The sequence below is a fragment of the Bombyx mandarina genome, chromosome 15 (assembly GCF_030267445.1).
Source record: "Bombyx mandarina strain Sakado chromosome 15, ASM3026744v2".
Classification (NCBI taxonomy): Eukaryota; Metazoa; Arthropoda; class Insecta; order Lepidoptera; family Bombycidae; genus Bombyx; species Bombyx mandarina.
This window is the reverse complement of record NC_143221.1, coordinates 9,039,018-9,063,500: the sequence shown is the minus strand read 5'-3', so window position 1 is coordinate 9,063,500 and position 24,483 is coordinate 9,039,018. Positions and strand designations below refer to the sequence as shown.

Genomic DNA, 24,483 nt, shown 5'->3' with positions numbered 1-24,483 from the left:
GGAGTAGATATTTAATGCTAGGTGAATTATTTACGACATTGATATCAAAAATGCAATCCTAGTCTCGACTCAACGCCGTTTTCAAGTGGCACGGGCGTTCATAAGCTAATTCCATCCATCGGAAAATGAGTTCTTATAATAACAATTTGATATCAAAGGTCGAAGTCTCAATTTCAGTGAATTAACAACTCTAAATAACTCGTATCTTTTTGTGGTAGAAACAAAAAAGGACAGCGGCAATGGATCCAGGCGGACTGGTTGTCAGATCGTGGACACTAGTTACGACTTAATTTGAAGGCAGATTAGTCATGGCTCATCCGATGATAAGAAGTCACCATCAATCATGAGCATCAGCAATCCCAAAAGTATAGAAGTCGCTGTCTATTGCTAAGAGATCTCGTCAAAGTTCGATTGAAGATGGTATAAAATGTTGAATGTCCCTTTATTGTGGAATTGGTTCGTAAAAATATATGAGAAACATACACAAATAACATACTATTTAATCCATTAAAAGACAGAGCCATATAGATGTGGCAGAAAATCAATGTCAAGTGAGATGTGACATTTTAAAATATTACTTTGCAAATTAAAGAAAATGTGATAAAACCCAAAATTTACAGTGATTAATTGAAAATGGTTCGGAATAATATTTCTATTCTAAAATGGTTTCGTTTTTCTAATCTCTACATATCTATTCCTCTCATTACAGAAAGAAATTCTACACATACACATTGGACAAGCCGGTGTGCAAGCCGCTAACGCCTGTTGGGAATTGTATTGTCTTGAACACGGGATAAGACCGGATGGAGTTCTAGCATTTCCTGATAATGATAATAGTTGTGGACATTTTTTTAGTGAAACCGGTGCTGGAAAATTCGTGCCTCGAGTTGTGATGATTGATTTAGAGCCTACTCCCATCGGTTAACTTGAAAAATAATATAATTAATTCTTGACTTGAATACGTTGACTTAGTACTCGAAAAGAACACCACCGCCTGTACGTTGCACGGCTTGTAGAGCTTGTATGTCGTTATTGAATGTTGTCACATGTAAAACACATGAATCTTCAGTAATTATTATTTTTAATCTCTTAGGTCTAGGCGAAGAAAGTTTTTCTTCAACTTAACAAATTCTTATATTAAATAAAAGTTGCTTTCAGATGAAATTAGAACTGGTGTATATCGACAGCTCTTCCATTCTTCTTCTCTAATAACTGGTAAAGAAGATGCTGCTAGCAACTTTGCACGCGGCTATTTTGGCGTAGGTCGTGAAATGTTGGATGTGGCCTTGAACCGCATTCGATCAGTGACAGAAGATTGTGATAATATTCAGGGCTTTATTGTATTTCGAGCGTTTGGAGGGGGCACAGGTTCTGGTTTCACAGCTTTACTTCTGGAAAGTATTTCACGCGATTTTGGGAAACTGTCCAAAATAGAGTACGCGATTTACCCAGCACCGAAAATATCTCCAATTATTGTCGAATCTTATAATGCCGTTCTTACTTCCCACGCTTGTATGAACACAGAAGACGTATGTTTTCTTTTTGATAATGAGGCGTTGTATGATATTCTAGCCAGATCGTTAGAAGTACCGAGACCGACTTACACAAATTTGAACAGACTTATTGCCCAGGTAAATATAAGTTGTACGGACGGCTTTAAGCTCGATAAGTTTCCTTGTATTTTATTTATCAATAAAAATGTTCATTCACGCATGTCCATTGACATCTCAATATCATTTGTCTTCTTAAACTTATATGTTATAAGAAATAATATTATGTTCTTCAATGAGGCATGGGATTGTTTAGACTTTAGAGCAATAAACTTAGCAACCATCCGTTTGTTTAAGTAATACTAGGTTAATTTCTCAGTCAAGTCCATTTCTATTCTTCTATTAAATAACAACAGAATACATTATCATATTGTTTTTATGCAGGTTGTTTCCTGCATGACTGCTTCGATACGATTCAAAGGTTCTCTGAACGTAGATCTCGTAGAATTTAAAACAAACTTAATTCCATTTCCACGGATACATTTTCCATTAGTAACATTTGCGCCATTTGTTTCACCTTCACGAGCATGCCATGAGACGATGACAACAAATCAACTAATGATGTCTTGTTTCGAACCGGCTAATCAAATGGTTAAGTGCGACCCTCGAAAAGGACAATACATATCGTGCTGTTTGTTATTTAGAGGAGATGTAAATCCAAATGATATAAATGCAACAATTAACCACGTAAAGAACTCAAGATCTATCAAATTCGTTTCTTGGTCACCTACCGGTTTTAAGGTAAATGTATTTAATTATATAAATGTTAAAGAATGTAAATAGGCACCTATTCAATATATATGTGAAAGGAAGAATTGCTGAAAACGTTCTGTCCCGAAGCGTGCTTCGCAGTCAAACTTGTGAAATCTACTATTGGCCACTCTGCATTTGGTCTAACACTTGGAAACTTGGAAAACTACCATTAAGTAATGGTTAATTACAGAGCATAATGCGACTCAGTGACGCACAATGCCGAATTATGCTGAAGCTTAGTTGAGCATTATGCCGCATAATGCGCTCTTGTGCTGTAATTAGAAAACGGCCAAAAACTTAATTGGTTTGTCGGCGCAACGTCACTATTTAGTTAACTAAAAATAGTTAACTGTTTCCTTAATGTTACGCACGTGAACAACTGTTTACCACGGTATTCAAGAGAATTCATGATTATGCTACCCCCACTATTCTACTATAAATACGACTGGCTATTGTCGCACAAAACACCCAAGCACCGGTCATCGTTCTCATCGAACCCGTCGCTTGTGACGAACGGTTCGGCGAGTAAATTAACCCACAGACACAGCCCACTGAGTTTCTCGCCGGATCTTCTCAGTGGGGCGCGTTTCCAATCCGGTGGTAGACTCTACGAAGTAGTGCTCTGGCTAGGGATAGTGTTGGTAACGTCGTCACGTTCGAGCCCCGTGAGCTCACTTACTTGTTAGGGTTACGCTGAAATTGTGTCTCAGGGCCATCAGCTTAGGTAAGAAAAAAAAGCTCAAAGCATTCCGACTCGAGCAGCCGACGGAGGCGGAGCTCTCTGTTGTTATTGCTGTACACTTGAAATGTAATAAATGGAATTCATTGGAAAAGGCAGTCTTAATTACTGTCACTATAGAAGGCACTGATGAATAAGAAGAGAATGGCCTCAGCAACGCTCACACTGACGTCATCATTTTGAAAGCACCATGGAAACAACCAACAAGAATACATTTAGCGTTAGTGACATACAGGAGATAAAGTTGAACTTTCCTAAAGATCAGTCTTGTTTTGTTTGGACAGATTGGCTTAAATTATCAGCCACCTACAACCGTCCCGGGAGGAGATCTGGCGGCAATGCAAAGAGCTGCAGTAATGGTTTCAAACAGTTCCGCAATACGTGTTGCTTGGGAAAGAATTTGCAAAAAATTTTCTGTGATGTTTGCCAAACGCGCTTTTGTACACCATTATATTGGCGAAGGCCTTGAAGAGGGTGAATTCTCAAATGCGCTGCAAAATATTAAAGCTTTGTCCAATGACTATAAAGAGATAGAACTTTAGTAATTAATCGTAAAATCACAATTTCAAGTTGGTAATTTCGAATTCAAATTTGATTGATATTAATAAAGCTGCACTATATAGCAATTTAAAAATACCAAGTTTTATTTGTTTTATACATTATCAGTTTAGTATCTGTGAAGGTACACGGAAGGTGTGAAAATTTTAAATATTGTTGAATGTGGCCCTTCAGTTTCTCTAAAAAAATTATTGAAGTCTCGAACCATATTCAAACATGTATATTTTTTCTCTTTCTATATAATATATTTAAAACAACAATTTTGACAACGTAGTGCATTAAGTGGTTGGTTGGGTGATTATAGCTCCAGCTTGAACTCCAGCTGCAACACAGCGTACCAATCAATATGTACTTTTATAAAGCTCACTTTTAAAATTATACAATGAAACTGAGTGTACCTATATTATTTAGATAATAGGTATTTATTTTTGGTATCACATTTGAGTTATCAATCAGCGATAACCGTATCATCACTTCATTCGTTTATGCCTATTTATAGCAGTGAACATCAAACAACAAACAGCCGTCATGAGTTATGTAACTGTGGTGCTCGGTCACGCGGTAGCACGTAGAACTTCTTTTCTTCTTCTTCTTCTTATAAAGAAGAAGAAGAAGACTTAAAGTTCTCGTTACCAGATCATAAAATCTTTGGAAAAATATTGTACAGTTGTTTTTGTCACATATTATCGACATATTATTTGGCGGGAACGCGAGGAGTGAAGTTGTGTGACTTGTTTTATTTTGTCTATTTAGAGAGAGAGAGAGAATTTCATCCTATATCATGTCATCTCATTTCATTTAATTTCATCCCAGTTGATTAATGTCTCAAATTAATCATCCTCACTTCATTTCACTCCATATTATCATTTTTCATACAAACAATAAATAAAAATAAGACATGACCTAAAGGTCTTAGTTACCAGGTCATAAAATCTCTTAAAAAAATAATTTGTTACTCTCTGTCTCTTGAGTGTCTTGCCTACGTTTCGTTTCGTGTTCCATAGCTTTGATCTTCAATTTAGTTTGGAAACTAATAGGACAGGAGACTATTGGAGAGTTTTTGTTCAGGCTTCGTAATTGTGAAGTACTCATTTAGTATTGAAAAAAATCTGTAATAACGTTGTATAGATTGAAACAGCTCATAAACATTCCAATACCGGTTTCAGCATTATGAGGTAACATTTTGTTCAATTGTTAAGCTAGTAGCTATACATAGTTTTAAAAATAGAGTATAGTTTGGTGTTTTTGTTGTTTTACTTGTGATTTGAGAAATATCACTGTAATTACTCGGAAGCAAATCAATGAATCTACAATAAATGATTAACCAAATGTTGGCAATTGTAGTTTTCGCCGATAAAATGGCGTCGAATAAACCGATGTTTTTACAGAATAATAATAAAAAATTATTAAATAATAAAACATTTTTGGCTTTATTTTTATTATATTGAAGAAAAATAACCATAAATTTATGCAATATGTAGTATTCCGTTCTACAAAATGAACAGCCGTGAAGAATATGAAATGAATGAAGATTGTGGTTGGACTGAAGAGCCACCTAGACTTCCGCGAAGAAAGATAAGGTATTTTTTCATAATTTTTATTACCAGTTATAACTTATTATATGATTAATTATTATTACTACAAACCGTAACTTGATGAAGGCCATAAATGTAGCGAGTAATGTGAAATGGTTAGAATAATGTTTATAAGTACCTTAAATCTAATATATATATTAAAGAAATACCTGAATTCTCTAATGTTTCAAGACCGCACATTCAAAATTGTTCAAAAATATTCAAATTATATTAATCTAGTGATGCGCAAAATGTATCACTGAGCTGAAAAGAGATACATATCATTTCGCTCTAAAGATATTATCACTCTTTTAACTCACTAGCTCAATTATATCACTAGCTCAGTGATCCAAATTGATTCGTCTCTCAATTAATTCATTTCTTCATCTAGATCAGTATACATATATCACTCACTTTTTATTGGAATATTTACAATGGTCAGTTCGGTTTGTAACTGTCAGGGCCTATATATACACTTATTAATATGCAATATAGTTTATTTACACTGTTTTATGTACATTTTTCCTTGAAAACCCAATACGTTGAAATGAAATTAGCGTGAAGTAAATGGTCATTCTTGTCAGCCGGCAACACAATGCATCTATCTCACTCAGTCATTTTTCTTTCATTCGCTCATCAATTCATGATACACGTCACGAAACAAATGAGCTAGTGATCATAGTTTCATATTTTACAAATAATTTAATAAAGTACCTTTTTTATTTATGTAAAAGTATCTGTATTTACTTATATAAGTAAATATGTAAGTAATTACAGATTAATTATTTTAATTGATTATTAATAAATATATAGTAACACATACATAATCTCCATATTCTCAATATCCCACAAACATATTTATGACAAATTGTTTATTTTTAAAATTTACTCTGGACAATAATAATAATAATAACCATTACATTTTTATACTGTATTAGACATTGCTAGGAAATTAAGCAAATATGCCATGGCTAGTCCTGAGATCTGAGAGAATATCTCATGCACATTTAATTTGACACAACCCAACAAAACCTTTCTAGTTTCTGGTAAATCAAAACAAATTTGGTAATGCATCAGAGAAATAGTATCATTCTAAATCACATTCTGAAAAATCACCTCTCTGTTTTTCTTTGAAATATACAAACAGACGGCAACCTTTTCACAAAATTCAAGAAGCTCTGACTATAACAGATTGTTTCTTGCTTAAAGTAATTATGTTCATTTATAAGACTGGTTGTGTATTCACTGTTGATCATAAATAGTAATAAAAATATTTTGTCCAAATAAAAAGTACAAGGAGGTGATAAGAAAGGTACAGAACTTTACTATGTAGATAGTACATAATACTAGTTTTATAAAACATAATAGTTTCATACAATAACTAAAAAAAACTCATGGTTTTTCATTGTGTGGATTGTTAACATTTCTGAGACCTTACTAAAAGATGTCATATTTTTTCTCAATTTCTGCTGCATGCCTGTTGTATTTCTGACTATTTTGTGTCAGAAACAGGCAAGTGGTACCCATGACACATCACACTATGCCTTGTTACTGTTTTCTTGCCTCTACATGTTTTCTATATAAATCAGTATGTTACCTATTTTTAATGCATAAAAGTGATTGAATACATACATAGCAAAACACAAGCATCAGATAAAATTCTATGTTTACTAATTAAATAGAACAATTGTGCCAGTAACATTTTTTTAAAATATTAAAGGAATAACGAATACAGCAATGCATTTGGAAATTACAATGGGGGTTATTGGTCTGATGACCAAGGTCCTGGACCGTTTGATCATCCACCAAGACCCCCTCCGAACTTCATGTTTGGACCAGGACCAGGACCAATGTTTGGGCCTTTACCCAATCAAAACCCATTCGGAAGAGGATTTGGTCCGGATGGCCCTGCTATGCGAAGACCTAACAGAGTGGAGAGAGTTAAAAGATATTTAATGCGTTAGTAAATATTTTTTTTAATTCATAAGTAATTAGTAGGATAAAAAAATAATTATAAATATCAAAGTATAGAATAGAGATAGATATTTGGCTATAAATGGTGTAATATTTCCAAATTGATTTCTGTTTGTTGGATTATTCCAAAACCAGAAAAAGCTACTAGCCTAATGTGAATGGAAAATCCATTATTTTATGTTCAGTAAGATGTGTGATATTAGTAACTTTGTATTTTTTGCTGATATGTTGTGACTATGAAAAATCATTAGTAAAAAATAATCATTGATTTTAAATTTAAACATATCATGTTAGAAATCTATAAAATTATTCTTTGTTTTTATGAGCAGTTTCAATATAGCTTTTATTCTTTTTTAAAGGATAGGTTTGTTTCAGGTTGTGGACTTACAAAGGACAGTTTGAAAAACATTCCTAGAGAAATATTGCACAAAATAGAGCCTGAGTACTGTGGTGTTTGTGCTCTTGAATTGGACTCTTTTGGAATGTGTAAGTCAATGACTGGGATATATGTGAATCTTTGAATTTTAATAGTTTTTTGTTATTCCATCAATTTAACTACATTTATTTGCAGCTCGTTTGCATTACCTTTCAAAAAATCATGCGAAGAATCTGAGAAAATGGGTGTCGAAATCGAATGATGGTGGATCTAATCAGAAAGAGGTAAATGGACAATTTGACAATGTAATGTTTCAATAGATGTTTTGTCGACCTTGTATGTTCACATAAATTTTAATTTTTTAAACTAAACCAGTTTAACCTAACTGGTTTTCAACTATTTGAAAGTAAATAGTAAATTATCATATTACATTGTTTTATCTGCTTATTATGGGTCATTATACAGTTTCAGCATAGATTTAATTAACATTTACACATTACCTTTAAGATTAAAATTTCAAGAATATTGAAAGAAAGATTCACTTGTGCCGCTGTCTCCATCATAGCTGATGAGTGCTGACAGCTTAAATCAAGTGATATTATGTGAACATTGTCGCCAAAATGGAAACTTGCATTGGAAATAATTGTCTGACTTCACGTTTCTCTAAACGTGTTGTTCAACCAATAAAAATAATTTTATATAAAATCCAATCAATAAGGTTTATTTTGTGTCTATTCCAGCTAAATATTAATACATATTACCTTACTTACATTGTTAAGTACTTATTTTTTCAATTAAAAATGGATGTTTTTAGATTCCACTTAAATCACGTGAGTTGTATTGTGAGTTGTGTGATGTGCATATCACATCAAAATCTCATGCCGACTCGCATTATGCTGGAAGACCTCATCGTGCGTAAGTTATTTTTAAGTAAAATTTGTGCTATTTTTATATTAAGAGATGTTTAAGGTTTTTTTTATTGTGAATGTGAATAATTTGTCTTAAAAAGGCATGTGGAATGATAGCATAATGGTGATAATGGTAACCAATTAACGTTAATAATGAACTATTGTCTCGCACAACGTTTCTTGAGCATCAATCGATGTTCTTGAATAAAGTTTTATTTTACTTCAAGTCATAACAATACAACAAATATGTTTACGTGGTAATTTTGAGCTCAATAAAGGCTATTTATGATAGACATCCATAAACGTGATCTCTCCTGTGCTTTCAATCATAGTTCGTCCACTATGAGTTTCAAGGCTATTTTCAATCTAAATCTGACGGTATTTTGTCACCAGACACTAGTAGACACTTCCACTGAACGTCTTTAAACTAATATAACTAATAAACTAATTTAAATTCTGTGCATCCACACATAATCATTTTAAAAGGCGTTTCTAATAAGGAGAAACATTGGTGGAGGTTTTAACCATCTCATCTACACTATTTAGATTACAAATTAAATCAGGTGAGGGTTAATTTTATTTACCCCAAAATATATTATAGCCTATAGCACACTAATATCATAACCATATTCTGCTATTAGTTCTAAAATATTTGTATTGGTTAATATAAACAATTTTTTTTAGTAAATAGTTGTGGTACAGCTTAGACACCATAAAAAACTCAGGATAAACTTCCATTCCAGAGTGAGTGAACTTTTATCTAAAATAAATAATGTCATTATATTTCAGAGTGGTGGAGGGTCGCAAGAAGCCAAAAAATACTATTTTGTGTCAGAAGAGTATGGAAGGCCGGCTGTAAGTTAATATATAATACTAGTGACCCGCCCTCGCTTCGCTTTGGGAATTTTAATTTATTATTAATCTTATTGAATTTTCTTTTATACTAATCTGGACCTAACGGTAACAAACAAAAATCTAATCTTTCCTCTTCTTATATCCATGATTCACTATTTTGCCGCCGTTGTACTGTTAAAACTGAGACTCTACAACTCATATCTCAAGGTAAGGCGGCATTTATGTTTTAGATGTCTATGGGCTCCTGTAGCCATTTAATACCAGGTGGGTCGTGAAATCGCACACCCATCATCATTCTCCTGCTCTTTTCCCAGTCTATACATACTCTATCATATACAATTTCTTCGCTCACTCCCCTCTTACACATATCGTCTTTCACGCAATCTATCAATTTTTTCTTAGTTCTAAATTTTTTTTTGTTGCTTATATGGGTGGACGAGCTCACAGCCCACCTGGTGTTAAGCGTTTACTGAAGCCCATAGACCTCTACAACGCAAATGCCGCCACCCACCTTGAGATAATATCAGTTCTAAGGTCTCAGTATAGTTACAACGGCTGCCCCACCCCTCGAACCGAAATGCATTACTGCTTCACGGCAGAAATAGGCAGGGTGGTGGTACCTACCCGTGCGGCCTCACCGGAGGAACCACCACCAGTAATTACGCAAATTAGAATTTTTGCGGGTTTGATTATTTATTACACGATGTTATTCCTTCACCGTGAAAGTCAATTGTGAACGTTTGTTGAGTACGTATTTCATTAGAAAAATTGGTATCCGCCTGCTGGATTCGAACACCGGTGCATCGGTAAATACGAATGCACCGGACGTCTTACCCTTTAGGCCACGACGACTTCAAAATTTCTACCTCTTCTCTTCTTCTTGAATGCACGAATGCATCGCACGGTGCGTTAATTAGCAGTCCCCTCTCCAAACTCAATCTTGATATTGCGAGCTGTTTCTGCAGCGTTAGTTCCGCGTCGGAACTCGTATTCAAAAATCACTCGAATTTTCGAAGTATCCGTCTTTCATGTCTAAGCTGATTTTCTACTAAGGCAAAAAAAAAATTAAAATAAACAACTGAAAGTCGATAATCGAATGTTGCACATTTTTTAAAAGAAGAACCTCATAGGTACCATTTGAAAAAAGTTTCACTCAAAAATCTCCAACCATGAAGGTTCTATGTCAATTCGAAGTACCTATTACAATAGAACGGCATTTTCATACTTTAACCCCTGTTATATAGATAAAGTATATATAGATATAGTATTTGAACTTTTTGAATAGGTAATTTATTGTAAAATCGCCAAATTCAATTAGAGAGAAGTTTTCTTATTCTGTTTTAAAGTGCTCAATGGTTAAAAAAGCATGCTTTGAAAAAGTAAAATAAAGTAAAAGATAGAAAAATGATTTTTTGTAATATTCATTATTTGTAGTAATATTTCAAGAAAGGAAAATCTGGTGTAACTGATACCTCTACACAATAATAACAATATTGAGTTACGTTGAATGTAAAGTGTACTTTTGTATTAGTTGTAATTATAATGTGGAGCAATTTCTCTGTACAAACTTCACCATCATATTGTATGTGATGGATATTCAAACATTGTGTTTATATTTAATTAACTGAATTCAGAAGTGGCTTATGCTAAGGTTCAATACTTGATACATAATCAAAGGATTAATTCATCTTTTGTTTTAACATGTTGTTATACTGTACAGTGAATAGGTGAATATTTTCAATATTTTCTTAGGTTTTTATGAGTCACAAAACCTCAACACTACTAGAAGTACGTTTTCCATCATATACATCCGTGTCATGTTAATTTTATAATAAGATTGTGAGTATTCTTAGACCTTATTGATGTTTCTAAAATGTGATTATGAGTAATTAGGCTACAATCTGTCACAAACAAGTTAAAAGAAAAGGAAAATTATTTTTATGTTGTATAAAAGGAAGATATTCACAATACTGAGTGGATCTCTGTTTATTAAAAAATAAATGGAAGTAATTGAGGATGTTTATTGTAATACAGTGAGCAGCTTATCCGTCGCGAGAAGAAGAATCTGAAACCCATAGAAGAAATTCAAGAAAATGAAGATGAAAAGGAAGCTAAGCCAATATCACCGGAGCTGTATTGTGAAATATGCAAGGTATTTGTAAAACGGTCTTGAAGTTTATAAACAACAGTTGAAATCTATTAAGGGTAGAGATATGGAAAACTGTGTAAAATGCCGTAAATTGTACGGTGAGTACAAATACAATTCATACAATATATAATATTATCACTCAGCATATCTCACTTTGTCTACCACCACCAAGTTCATATTGAACCCTAGTGGTATACGAGTGTTGGTTTAGTTTGTTAATCAAATGGACTGCTGTTTAGAGCTTCAAGATTTCTACTTTTCTAGATTGATCTCATTATTTTTGGTCTTTCTCTACCTCTACTACACATAATACTAACGATGTAGGTACATACTTTACAAAATATCCGAAATTCATTCGTGATGCTTTGTGTGTGTGTCGTCACTCCATCTGTCGTCAGTGTGCAGGTGTTTTCAGCCAGCTGACATCTCGTGTCCCTTTTTGAGTTCGGGGACCTACCTCTAATAGGCCGCACTACCGTGTTTGCTGCATTTTCCAATAACTTCCGACTTCCAAAAGTAAACTGAAGTTGTTGGGATTTTTAAATCTCTTTAAATTAACCAGGTTTTTACATTTTTTAGTCGTTTTCGTACGACCAATATTAATAAGTTTATTTCTGATGCAAATTATACATTAGTGGGAGGCCTTACACCCGTATCTTTAGTGGTTTACACGAGCTTAACTCGACTCGACTCAACCTCCAACGCGCGTTTTGGTATGATTAGTCGTAAAAATAAACTCCACCCAAACGTCCTTGGAAAATTTTCCTAACCGGAGTGAAGTAACCGAACTGTCAAGTCAAGGTACGTCGCGACGTACCTTGAACGTTCCTCGAGGCTGGTTTTCTATCAATGTCCAAATAGTATGTGGATCGCAAATGGAAATATATGATATTGTTGTGCAATGGCCTGGATCTGTGCATGATTCCCGCATATTTTGATAATTTAATTTTGATAATATTTATTAATAAAGTAAATAGTTCGAGTTTAGACATTTGAAACTCTTTATTATATTTACCTACATAAGAGTTATATTTTGCTTACTACCTGATAAATAAAGTCAATGCGATTATAAGTTTTATTTATATAATTATAAACTGGTGGTTGTGGAAAAGCACTTCAACAACACGATGCAATCAAAATCACACAAAAGCGGCGAATAAAAATACAAAGCCGGATCCGAAATCTAAAATAATAATAGGTTAGAAAATAAATAATACACTTTCAGATTTACCGCACGCACACATATTTACGAATAACTCAGCAACCAAAACATCAAACAAGTTCATTTAGTGTCAAACAGACAGCGGCAGCTTGACTTTGACATTAAACAATGACCATAGACTACAGAACTCTATGGGTTTGATGCTAGCTTGATCAAATTTTCATCATTATTACCTCACTCGAGGACAGTTGAGGAATATTGTAATGGTCGACTAAAAATACCAAACTCGAGTAAGTTTGGAGGGAATTCTCGAGCATCATCGGATGAGTTAAGAGTGGAGGACTATTTTACGAAACGTCTAAAGATACGGGCATTAGTATGAATCGAATTACGCTAATTTGCCTAAAAAACATAATTCAAAAGTTGGCAGAATAAAATCTATCTATATTTCGGAACTATTTACTTGGGAACTCTTTTTCGTTGAATCAACTATTCTAACAGAACAATAACTACAGTTTTAGACTTGATATACCCTACTTGGGACACCCTGTATAATAAAATTGTTTAAGTTATGCAACTAGATAAGTCAGACGAAAAAATATATCGGTTTTTAACATTCCAAATATGAATTTAATTTATCAAAATTCTATTTACTAATCTGTAGCAAATTTGTGACTTCGAGCTTATAATACCTACCTACTTATTAAACAGTCTATTAACATAGGTTTATTTACTTTCTTTAGACTTCCATGACTTGCTCGGAGCAAATGACTATGCATCTTAATGGTAAACGCCATCTTACTAAAGAGAAACAGCACATCCTGAAAATGATGAAATGTGGATCCGAAAATGAAAAAAAACGTATGTATATAGTCCTCTTGTTTAATGTTGTTGCAACAATTAATGTTGGAATGAGTACACTACTTTCCCACTCTAACACCAAACTTAAGTATTTAAGCATCAAAATTGAACAATAATTATAATCAAGTTTAGAATTTGTTTTGTGTCTCTTGTTTGTATAAGACATTAGAAAAAAATAATTGTCCTATTTCTGAAATGTTTGTCTAATAACACTAAAGTCCATCAATAATTACTATACAAAAGAGGAGAAAATTGTGAAGGGGGAGACTAGTGAAGAAAAACGTACAAATTTGTTTTTGCCTGTTTACACACACAAACAAAAAAAGTTCAAAGTATTATGTATTTCATGGTAACTGATATTATTGCAGAGAAAGCTCCAGTGAAACAGGAAAAAACTGAAAAGTCTAATGATGAAACTGCCGCAGATTGTGTAATTGTTGCAAATAAAGCGATTGATGTTGATACCGCCATTGATCTTTTGACTCAAGCCATTGACGAAGAAGACGTCGCGGAAATTACTGATGAAGTTTCAAAAACGGCTGATGACGAAAATAATGCGAACAATGCAAAAGAAGGTATTAGAAACAATATATTTATTTGTTAGTTGTCTTAAAAATATATCTCGATGTGTACCAATTTAAATGTGTAAACCAATTGACCCAAACTGGTCTCAATATATCATTAAAATATTTAGATTTTTGCAGACACTACAATGGCGGTCAATGTTGAGACTCGATATTGAAGTTTCAATTCCATAGAAATAACTTCACACCACAATTCGTACTGGGATGCTTGAATAATGTAATTAAAATAATATGTACTTGAGACTAGAAGTAATGGATTAGTTAATATTTCGTGGAGAAGTGTCGTTTTGTCGCATTTTTGCGCGAGCGTTAGAAAGAATTTAAACGGGAGCCTTGACTTTGTTTCTTACTACAGTGTACTCTTTGTTAGACATGGAATTAAAGCGTTTATAACCTCCCTATTTCTACTGAGTAATTTGGTTTTCATTGTTGATTCTAAATAATTCATAGTCAGCTTTTATAATAAAAAAATAATACGCCTCTTTAGAAACCTGTTTATAGACAGATATTGTATACAGATAGAGGAAAAGAAACTATTAAGTATTGTCAGTTTGAAATTGTGCTCCACACAGCAACAGTGCCGATCATCATCATTCAGTGCTTAAAGGCGAATTTACATTACGAAATTAGTGGCGTGAAATTAATTTCGTGACATTAGTTTTACCAACAGTTTCACGTGTAATTTAATACTTTCGTAATGCATGCATTAATTTCATGCATGGAAATTAGTTTCGTGCCCTGCGCGATTTTTTGGTGAAATTAATGTCATGCAACTAATTTCATAGTCTAGACGCGACGTGATTATTGTTAGTAAATTTATGTATAGCTATGTATGTACAGTCAAACCTGGGTAAGTGAGAACTGGATAAGTGAGAAAACTCTATAAGTGAGAGTAATAGCCAGGACCCGTCATTTTAAGCTCCTAAAACCTCTATTAGCGAGAAACAGAAACCTCTGTAAGAGAGAGTCGTTTTTCTCTCATGGACCTCCGTAAGTGAGACTGCTACTTATCTATACCTCTATAAGCGACAGTCGAGCTTTATTTATTTATATTATTTAGGAGGAAAAAATTACAAATTTAACATCTGCTATTTTATGATTCATTCTTAACTTTCGTGGAACTTCTTAACATTGTTTTTGTATTGTTTTCTCGTCAATATTGAACCTATTCTATTTCGTGGAACTAAATAACGTTGTTATTTTATCACATTCTTTTCGACAGGCACACGTGGTGCCTGTGTACCGTCCTGTTTGTCGGACTTACTCAGTTTATCGTTAATCAATTGCGAAGGAAAGTTCTGTTCTGCATCATGTCAAAACGGAAAATTAAAGTACTGTCATTAAGTGATAAACTTAAAATAATGAATGCGTTTGAATCCGGAAAATCGCGAAATGAAATTCAGAGGGTGCATTAGCGAGAAACTCGGGTTAGTGAGAAACCTCTTTAAGCGAGAATGAGATTGTGCTCCCTTGAACTCTCGCTTATCCAGGTTTGACTGTACATAGTTATAATGGAAAAGAGCAAGCCCTGAGTTATTTGGCGATTCTTCTGTTGTGAATCAGTTGTAAAGTACGTTTTTTTTTATTGCTTAGATGGTCGAGCTCACAGCCCACCTGGTATTAAGTGGTTACTGGAGCCCATAGACATCTACAACGTAAATGCGCCATCCACCTTGAGATATAAGTTCTAAGGTCTCAGTATAGTTATGGCTGCCCCACCCTTCATACCGAAACGCATTACTGCTTCACGGCAGAAATAGGTAGGGTGGTGGTACCTACCCTTGTGGACTCACTAGAGGTCCTACCACCAGTAAACGTTTTGGTAGTACCCACTCGTTAAGGCTTGTGTACTTACTGGTGTGTGTAATTACAACTTACTAATTACTCTACACAAGTAGGTACTACCACTCTATCCATTTCTGCCACGAAGCAGTCATGGGTTCCGGGTAGAAGGGTAGCAGTTATACTGTACAATTGAGACTTAGACTTCATGCTTTAAGCTCGGCGACCGCAACCTCATTGAGATCTCTATCATAAATCACTATTTGTAAAGTAAATAGTCTGTTCTAATTCATACTAGAAAAGATCATTACTGTCACGACATCCACTGGACAATAGTTTATCCTGTTTATAAAAGAAGTTGATGTGATTGTTATTAATTATATAACACAGCGTTTTTATTGTGTGGATTCTTAGGTGAGGGAGAAGGTGATCACGGTGATGCTGGTAATGCTGAGGAAACGAAGGAGGGCGAAGACGATTACGATTGGGGCAACGGAAGCGGCAACTGGGAAGATGCCCCCGGTGAAGAACTTTGAAAGGGGGTAATTTTTTTGATTGAGCAGAGTACTGCTTTACTTGCTTTCACAAATATCACTGACGTCTTTACCAAGTCAAAATCTCAATAGCGTTTGGTAATATTATGTCTATCTTACCAACATAGCTAGCCATCCATGCATTATCCGCAGGTGTTTAGTCAAATACTGTACTTTTTTTTTATAATTTTTTTATTGCCGTATGGCAGACGAGCATACGGCCCACCTGACGGTGAGTGGTTACCGTCGCTCATAGACGTCAGCAATGCCAGGGGCAGAGCCAAGCCGCTGTCTACCGTTTAATACTCTGCACAAGCCTCGTTTGAAGAAGGACATGTCATAGCGCTCAACAGGCTAACAATATTTTTAGTCCATCAATAATAATTTATGAAATGCATAAAAAACAAAAATTCATGTAGTATTCAACATGCAGAATTAAACTATTCAATTTCTTTGATTTGACAATAATAAAAACATTTCAGGTATGCAACATGGAATGCCGTAGGAGCAGAATGCTACGAGGATTCCCATGATTTATTTAAGTTTGCATTACGTGTGAACAATATATAAATTAAAATAAATTGTGTTTTTATTACTCTCAGTTAATGAGCCAAGTTCCCAATTCAAAACAACAGAAATAATTATTGAGTTTACTACATATTATTGTTGTTGAGATTACTACAATCGTTTCCGAAGGTTTTCCGGCACAATATATGTCTTATTGGCAAATCTAAGTATAATTTAAATTTAACCCCATTTCGGCTTCGAGTACGATTGCAATATTCTCTGTATACACAGGATTACGAACTTTCAATTTCTATTATCATATTTAATGGCAAAATATTAGATCACAAGTTACTGATAACAAGAAGTGCGCCTGCGACGTCGTCTTCCCATGCAACCGCGAGTGAACCCGTACCACAAGGCCAGTGCTAGAACTACTAGAAGTCCCACAAGTAAAATTCCCTGTATCTTAGGGTCGGAGAGATCAAGTGGATTGCCTTGGACAGTGGGCAGGCTTGTCGTTGTCGTTGATGGTTTCTTTACAGCCGCTGAACTCTTCGCCATTGTGTTAGATGATCTTGATTTTTCAATTTGTCCCATTTCTATTTCACGTTGCTTAGTTTCATTGTTGAGGTTTTGTACATTAAATTTTTAATACAGATTTTATATACTTTTTATCATTTTCATTTTAATGAGGTGACATTACTGATGTTAATATGAAGACTGTTTATTGAAAGATGATTAAATTGAAAGCCTAGAAGTCATCTGTTGTTGGCACTTAAGGAGAACATTAGTCAAATTTGAAACGTACTTTGAGTAAAGAGGTTTAATAATAAATTTCAAAAAATTTGTGTGAGTTGCATTTGGTTATCATCATCATCTTATTAAATAAAACCAAGTTTTATTGGTTTTCAGGACAAGTTTTCGAATGTGTTCAAGAATTGTCCTTTACTTCAATTAAATCCATTGAAGAAACTCCTCAGCCGCTTGCATACAATATCAGAGCCGTTATTGGACCCCTGTTGCTCTAGCACTAGGAGCAGGCTTAGAGTTCTCGGTAACCGTACTCGTCGAACTAGTCAAATAGTTCATATTATGTGTTCGATGCAACTTAACCCGCTGCGTTTCCCAAGCCCGCTGAGTTTCTCGCCGGATTCTCTCAACGAAACTGAAAAAGCATCCGAGCCACCAGTAATACGTCCTTCCTAAAAAAAACCATAGAATCTAACCCATGAAGGTAGACGAACACATCGGTCACCAGAGTGTACCAAAGTTGTTACTGGTTTTAGAAACTATCCAGGTTAACAAATAAAAATGGCCTCAATCAGTGCAATCTGTGCTTACTTAAGTTACTTAAAATAGTACCTATTTTGGCTATATCCTGTCTTAGAATAGTAACAGGTAGGTACCACCACCCTGCCTATTTCTTCCGTGAAGCAGTAATGCGTTTCGGTTTGAAGGGTGGGGCAGCCATTGTAACTATACTTGAGACCTTATATCTCAAGGTGGGTAGCGCATTTACGTTATCGTTACGTTATTACGTTATATTTACATCTATGGGCTCCAGTAACCACTTAACACCAGGTAGGCTGTGAGCTCGTCCACCCATCTAAGCAATAAAAAAAAAACTTAATCTCTTCATGGTTGTTGAAAAATGTAAGTAAAGAATTCACTAGAGAAAGGGTAATAACGTTCTCTAACAGCGGTTAACAACTACACCAGCGTACTATAATTACCAACTGGTGTTTACTGGTGGTTAGGCATATTCTATGCCTATACGGGTAGGTATCACCATCCTGCTTATATCTGCCGCAAATGCATTTCATTATGTATAAATGAGATTTTGAATTCATGTTGGCAGTTATGTTGCCGATCACGTAGGCCGTGAACCCGTTCATTGATTTACACAATATGGATTTATATGTACCCTGACAATTATGCCTTTATTAAAAGGCAGTAGGAGCATTAAACATCTCTCATAATGAGGACGAGCCATAGATGGAGGTGATCACGAATCTCAAAACAGAGGAGCACGACTGGAGGCGGAGGACTAAGACAGATTCGGGGCACGTTGGTTTTCGTGCTAGTGCATTTTATACAAATTTATATATCGCCTTTTATACTACCAAGAGACTTCTGTTACCGTGGAAAACTGACCATGTCCACCCTATCCCTACGAAGGGTTACTCAGTTTAATCCTTCCAACAACAGGCCTATCTGGTAATTTTAGTAGTAACTGAGCGAGTAACACAAAAATCCGCGCTTTTCATCATTTCCATCAATGCAACAATGTATAGTTCAGGAAGCGAACAATTTTTCTTTCTGAAGCAAACTATCTAGGATGGGTGAAATGAACTAAATTAAATGCAGTCTATGGATTCGGGCGTTTAATGCGAAGGGCTCGTTCGTTAGCGCTATGATTCCAATGTGTTCTGAGAGCGAGAGCATTAGGTATTGAAATGGTACTTCACCCTAGGTCTAAGAATTATGCTACAGAAAGCAATAGTTAGGCTTCGCGTGGAATACCGTTTTGGATTGTCAATAATCCTGATTTCACAGACAGCTTAGAATCTCTTCTTAAACGGAGACTTTAGTGTGCTTTCTTGTACTGTATGTTGTATGGAGTGTTCAGATGCATTATTCCGAGATTATCATATTATCGTACATTTATATGTACCACCCACTACTGGGGAAGGTTATGGCCACTGCATTCATCAAGATATAATTAATCATTTTTTTCTTCATAATATATTCTCCGCGGCGCTATGAAATTCTACTGACAATGTTTAAACAGTCCTTAGGCGTAGGCAGTGGTCATAACGCACGTATATTTAACCAGAAGGGAATATAGCCTGTCTATTAAAGTCATAAAAGAGTTCAATTCATTGAGAATAATCATTTATTAATGATGGCCGACTAATTTACGGGTCTTGGAGGTAAATTGTTACTTGAAATCTTATAGTAACTGAAAATTCCAGCATCCAAAATTAATTTGGTCTTGGAAATACACCAATAAAGCAATTCTATATGTATCAGTTCAGTGGTTTAGCACAAAGTATCATCGTTTTTAACAAAAATAAAACAAATTGTGTAGTGTGAAAACTTAAAGATTTTTTATTGTTTTAGACATGAAATATTAATGTTACCAACAGACAAACATCATATAGTAATATAAAATAAATGAAGTTTGTCTATCAAGCAAGGAATTTCTATAATGTTTGTGTACCAGCTGACCTCAAAATAATTTATTTATTTAATAGTAAACTAATTTACGGCCCGTCTGGTGGTTTAGTGGTTACTGAAGCCCAAATTGTTTCACATAGAACAGCCAAAAGCTAATATTTTCTTTATATTAGGATGCCAGAAATAAACAGTATGAGAATAAGTATATTGAGTGCTCTAATATCTAATATTTTTAACCGAGATATCGACACTAACTGGGTATCCAACATGGTCCATGTGGTATAGTAGTCAGGGTCACTGAGCACTAAGCCAATGAGACATAAATCTTATCAATATTTAATTTCTTTTTGCATCCATTTTCCTTCTAGTATCACAAAATCTACTGTTTCCTATATTTAAGAATTGTTTGAGTCTTAACAGTTGAACAATGCTAAATTTTATCATGTTACAAACCCAACAAGCAGTAAACTAAAATCTCTTTAAAATTGTGTGAAATGTTTACAAGGTTAACCCTAACTCTCATAATATCTATTCAAAGATATATTAGGAATAAATTAACAAAATAGAAATTATTAGTATTGTATTGCATGCAAAGAGAAATTTGATTTTGCATGTTTGCAAATTGTAAAGGATGAACAGAAATGGTTATTGTTACAAGAAAGTGTTTTAATATTAATAATAATCTGTTCTTATAGATAATGCCTTTAAAAAAACACGTAACAAGCTTATAGTTTTAGATGATATATATCTAGACGATTTTATATATCATCTAAATGAGTTTAAAATAAGTTTTAAAACACTTGAACATAACAGGTGATTTATCTTTTGTAATGTAACTGTTAGTTTATTATGTAAATAGCTATAATTTGTGATTTAAATAGATTCTCATTTGTTTATTCCAGAATGTTTTAATTAAACTGAAAGATGTTTCAATTTTACAAGCAAACCATTTTATAAAACTTAAAATGTATTTTTTCATATAACAAAGTAAATTTTTTTAAACTTGAATTTGAACCAGCCACTGATAACATGTCCATTAAAGTCAGAATAATGGACATTGTACACTATTATATGTAAAATGATTGAACTTAACATTTAATATTACAAGTATAACAGTTCAAGTGTTTGTTTCTGAAACTGGCTAGTCAAAACATTAGAAGCACATACATTCTGTAGTTTCTCACATTCTTGCCTTTATTAAATCTAAATTAACCTAGCTTTACCACAACAGTAAGACTTGGTGCTTTCTTATTTCTAATCAAAAAGCACAAAATATATTGTCCATAATTACATATGCTTAACACTAGTGAATTTTTGGCTATTTAATTGTTGACCAACAGTTTATTCTATATCAGGTAAATCTTCTTCTTCACCAGAGCTCGAATCATCCTTTTCATTATCTCCACCAAATTGAATGTTCATATCTTTGTCCGAAAACATGTCATTCATATTGTCTAAATCGTCTCCACTTTCATCTTCATCTTGCCAGCGATTAAAATCCACTTTAAGCCAATGGTGTTTCTTTTTATCACTTGTTAATGAAGGCCAGTATGGCTCATCAACCTTTTCTTTCGCCAATAGTACCTCAATTAACCTTCCTTTGTTAACCCACATGCTCTTTTTAGGATCAACTTCAGCATAAAGTGGTATTAAAACCTCGTGCATTTTTTTTTCTGGTTCGCATATTCCTTTGAACGTAATCGATTTAGGTTCAATGTTTATATCAGGCTTTTCACATTCAACATTGAATGTTAAAAAGATACGAGCGTTTCGTTGAGCCCAAGATACTGATGGTGGAGTTACTTGCGAAGTCATGTTTAGCTGGAAGTTGAAGAAACAGAGTTTACTTCGCGTTAGAAGTTTTTGCTACCTTTTTTTTAATGAGTTTAAAAAATAAGATGGTACCTACCTACTTACGGATTGCAAATAAGGCTTCTTGACTTTTGAGCGACGCCGCTTCGTTTCTTTTCTAAAAATGACAGTACTTCAAACTTTCAATCAGTGCTGCCAATCACTATTGAATTTCCGCGAAATCTTTAAATCCCCTCAAATAGTTCTCAAGTTTGTACTATTAAAATAAAAGTGCATTTAATTCATGAATTTTATGTAAGTAAAACGACAAGCTAAACCGATATCATGTGAAATGTGCAGAAGATGGCAGAGGTTTGAGCTTGGTCTAAAATGGCAGAAGCTTGTGCTAGTATGTGATAGCACACTGTTCAAAAGTGATGTTTGACGGTAAATTAAATTGTTTCTAAAACCTGAATGTAAAAGAGTTAACTATTTTTACCACGTCTTGATCACTGGCATCAGAAGCGCTGCTGTTTCATCATAGATATAGTCTAGCAGAGTAAACTGGAATAAACTGAAAAAGAACTATTTATTTTGATGTAGGAAGTGTGTTTTTATTACGTTTACATTAAATGCACAGGCAGTATTCGAAACTGGTACCTAGTTTTTTTAAATTGAAATCTCTCTCGTAAATCTTATTACTCAACCTTTTTCATTATTAAAGTACTTGTAGGTTTTGCGTAGAACTTAACTCTTAAAAATAAATCAATTAAAAATCACTTTTGTACTTTTTATTCCACAATTTTAAGAATAAGCAATTAAGCTTGTATCCCTACTATATTTTTTTTTATTTGAATTGTCCATTAGACTGGCAAAGGGAACATTGCCCATACATTCAGATTTTTGGAATGATTCGTCCACGTCCATGTTTCGTTGTTTCACATTTGTGCATCATCAAAGCTGCGGCTAAACGCTGAATAAGCCACTTTTCTGACATGTCTAAACATGAACAAAGATTAAATAAACAAAATCAAAAATGCACTTTGGTTTGAAGGTTGGGAAAAACGTTAAACTAAAGGATATTGCCTTACACTTAAAAAAATAACGTTAATTTCCATCATTTTGCTTTAGTAGTTTTATCAGAGTACGTTAATATCGAATTTAGTCTGTATCGTAGGAAATACATCATTGACGAAAAAGCACAAGTAGTCCGAGTGTACTTAAATTACCAGTTGCTAAGATACGAGTAAAGTTTCAACAATAACTATAATTACAATAATAGCTGGGAAAATATCACGTACGGTCATCCGGCCCCAGATTATCAACAGAGATCCTGTCACCAAACATTCTTTTTTTTTTTTTTTTTTCTCCCATTTCTTGGCCTGCACGGTTTGTGCGTCAGCCATGCATCAAACATTCTTAGCTACTCACTTAATTCTTAGTGAATATCTGTGACCTTGCTCGTTCACGAAGCCCGCTATAGAAAGCAGAGTATTAAATACACTTGACATTGGCGAAATCTAAAAGGAAACGCCATAAACCTAAGAGATAGATAGATAGATAATATTTTTGGTGTTATGGATACCAGAGACATATATACATACTTATATACCTTTAAATATATATACATATACTAGCTGACCCGGCAAACGTTGTGTTGCCTTAAATAAGATTTCTAGGGAAATTCTAGTATAGAAAAAAAAAGCCTCATTCAACGACATAATACCTCATAATAAATAAAAAAAAAAAAATTCCAAGAAAAAAAAAAGTTTGGGATGGACAACCCTTATTACTTAGGGGTATGAAAAATAGATAGTAGCCGATTCTCAGACCTACTGAACATACTATTGATACACAAATAAAACCAAAAAAACATGGCTGAAAAATGTATAGTATTGTATAGCTCTCAAATATATTAAGTGTATAATAAATGATGTATAGTGAGTAAGTAAGACAGGAGACCGGCTTCGTCCTCATCCCTACTACGTGATGTTTGCTGGATGAGTGGTGACACCTGGCGGGGATAACTGATCGATTGATGGTTGATCAGTAGTCGACCGGCGAGGGCGGGAGATCAAATTGAATTTAAAATAAATCATAATTAAAGGAACTTGAAATTATAAACTCTGAATAAGAATTTATCGTAGGTACTACAATTATAATATTTGATTGCCATCTTGCAACCTTATTGCGGATCTGTGCATAGAATAAAAAAAATAAAAATCGGGATGGAAAAATAGGGGTTGATCGTATAAGAGTGAAAATTGAGAGCAATATGAATTTTTTTATTTTAATTCATGACAAAATAAAAATTAAGTGAAAATATGTAAAGTATATAATTAACAAAAAAAAAAATAGGGGTTGATCGTAGAGGGGTGAAAATTTCAGAGTAATATGAATTTTTTTATTCTAAGTCATGCCAAAATAAAAACAAAATTCTTGCAAAAAAATTAAAGTTTTTAATTAGAAAATAAAAAATAAGGGTTGATTGTAGAGGGGTGAAAATTTAGGGTTGTATGTATTTTTGTATGCTGTATCATAAAAATATAAAAACAAAAAAAATTGTCTAAAAAATAAATAAAAACAATTAGGGGTGGAACACTCTTAACGTTTAGGGGGATGAAAAATTGATGTTGTTCGATTTTCA

The 24,483-nt window shown here is 34.0% G+C and overlaps 3 protein-coding genes across 4 annotated transcripts; 2 read left to right on the top strand and 1 right to left on the bottom strand.

Annotated features, from left to right (window-relative positions):
- The first annotated feature begins 145 nt into the window (after window positions 1-145).
- Window positions 146-5,181, top strand: LOC114248177 (tubulin alpha chain). Its single transcript, XM_089732917.1, has 6 exons — window positions 146-636; window positions 710-920; window positions 1,159-1,631; window positions 1,935-2,291; window positions 3,327-4,775; window positions 5,082-5,181. The coding sequence occupies exons 1-5, from the start codon at window positions 634-636 to the stop codon at window positions 3,582-3,584; spliced, it is 1,302 nt and encodes a 433-aa protein (XP_089589043.1). The 5' UTR covers window positions 146-633; the 3' UTR covers window positions 3,585-4,775; window positions 5,082-5,181.
- dbf (doublefault) lies at window positions 4,633-16,939 on the top strand. The gene is made up of 12 exons (XM_028181305.2): window positions 4,633-4,775; window positions 5,082-5,180; window positions 6,895-7,133; window positions 7,524-7,634; window positions 7,720-7,808; window positions 8,339-8,439; window positions 9,222-9,287; window positions 11,322-11,439; window positions 13,342-13,459; window positions 13,828-14,034; window positions 16,240-16,367; window positions 16,841-16,939. Exons 1-11 carry the CDS (start codon window positions 4,771-4,773, stop codon window positions 16,359-16,361), a joined length of 1,275 nt encoding a protein of 424 aa, XP_028037106.2. The 5' UTR covers window positions 4,633-4,770; the 3' UTR covers window positions 16,362-16,367; window positions 16,841-16,939.
- A 3,014-nt stretch (window positions 16,940-19,953) lies between these two features.
- LOC114248180 (cytosolic Prostaglandin E synthase) lies at window positions 19,954-22,690 on the bottom strand. 2 transcript variants are annotated; one of them, XM_028181338.2, is made up of 4 exons: window positions 22,497-22,690; window positions 22,336-22,421; window positions 21,955-22,113; window positions 19,954-21,866 (listed from the first exon to the last, which is right to left on the bottom strand). In XM_028181338.2, the coding sequence occupies exon 4, from the start codon at window positions 21,858-21,860 to the stop codon at window positions 21,387-21,389; it is 474 nt and encodes a 157-aa protein (XP_028037139.1). In that variant the 5' UTR covers window positions 21,861-21,866; window positions 21,955-22,113; window positions 22,336-22,421; window positions 22,497-22,690; the 3' UTR covers window positions 19,954-21,386. The 2 variants fall into 2 exon arrangements, with proteins under 2 accessions (XP_028037139.1, XP_028037140.1); XM_028181339.2 differs by having other exon boundaries at window positions 21,963-22,113.
- Window positions 22,691-24,483: the final 1,793 nt, after the last annotated feature.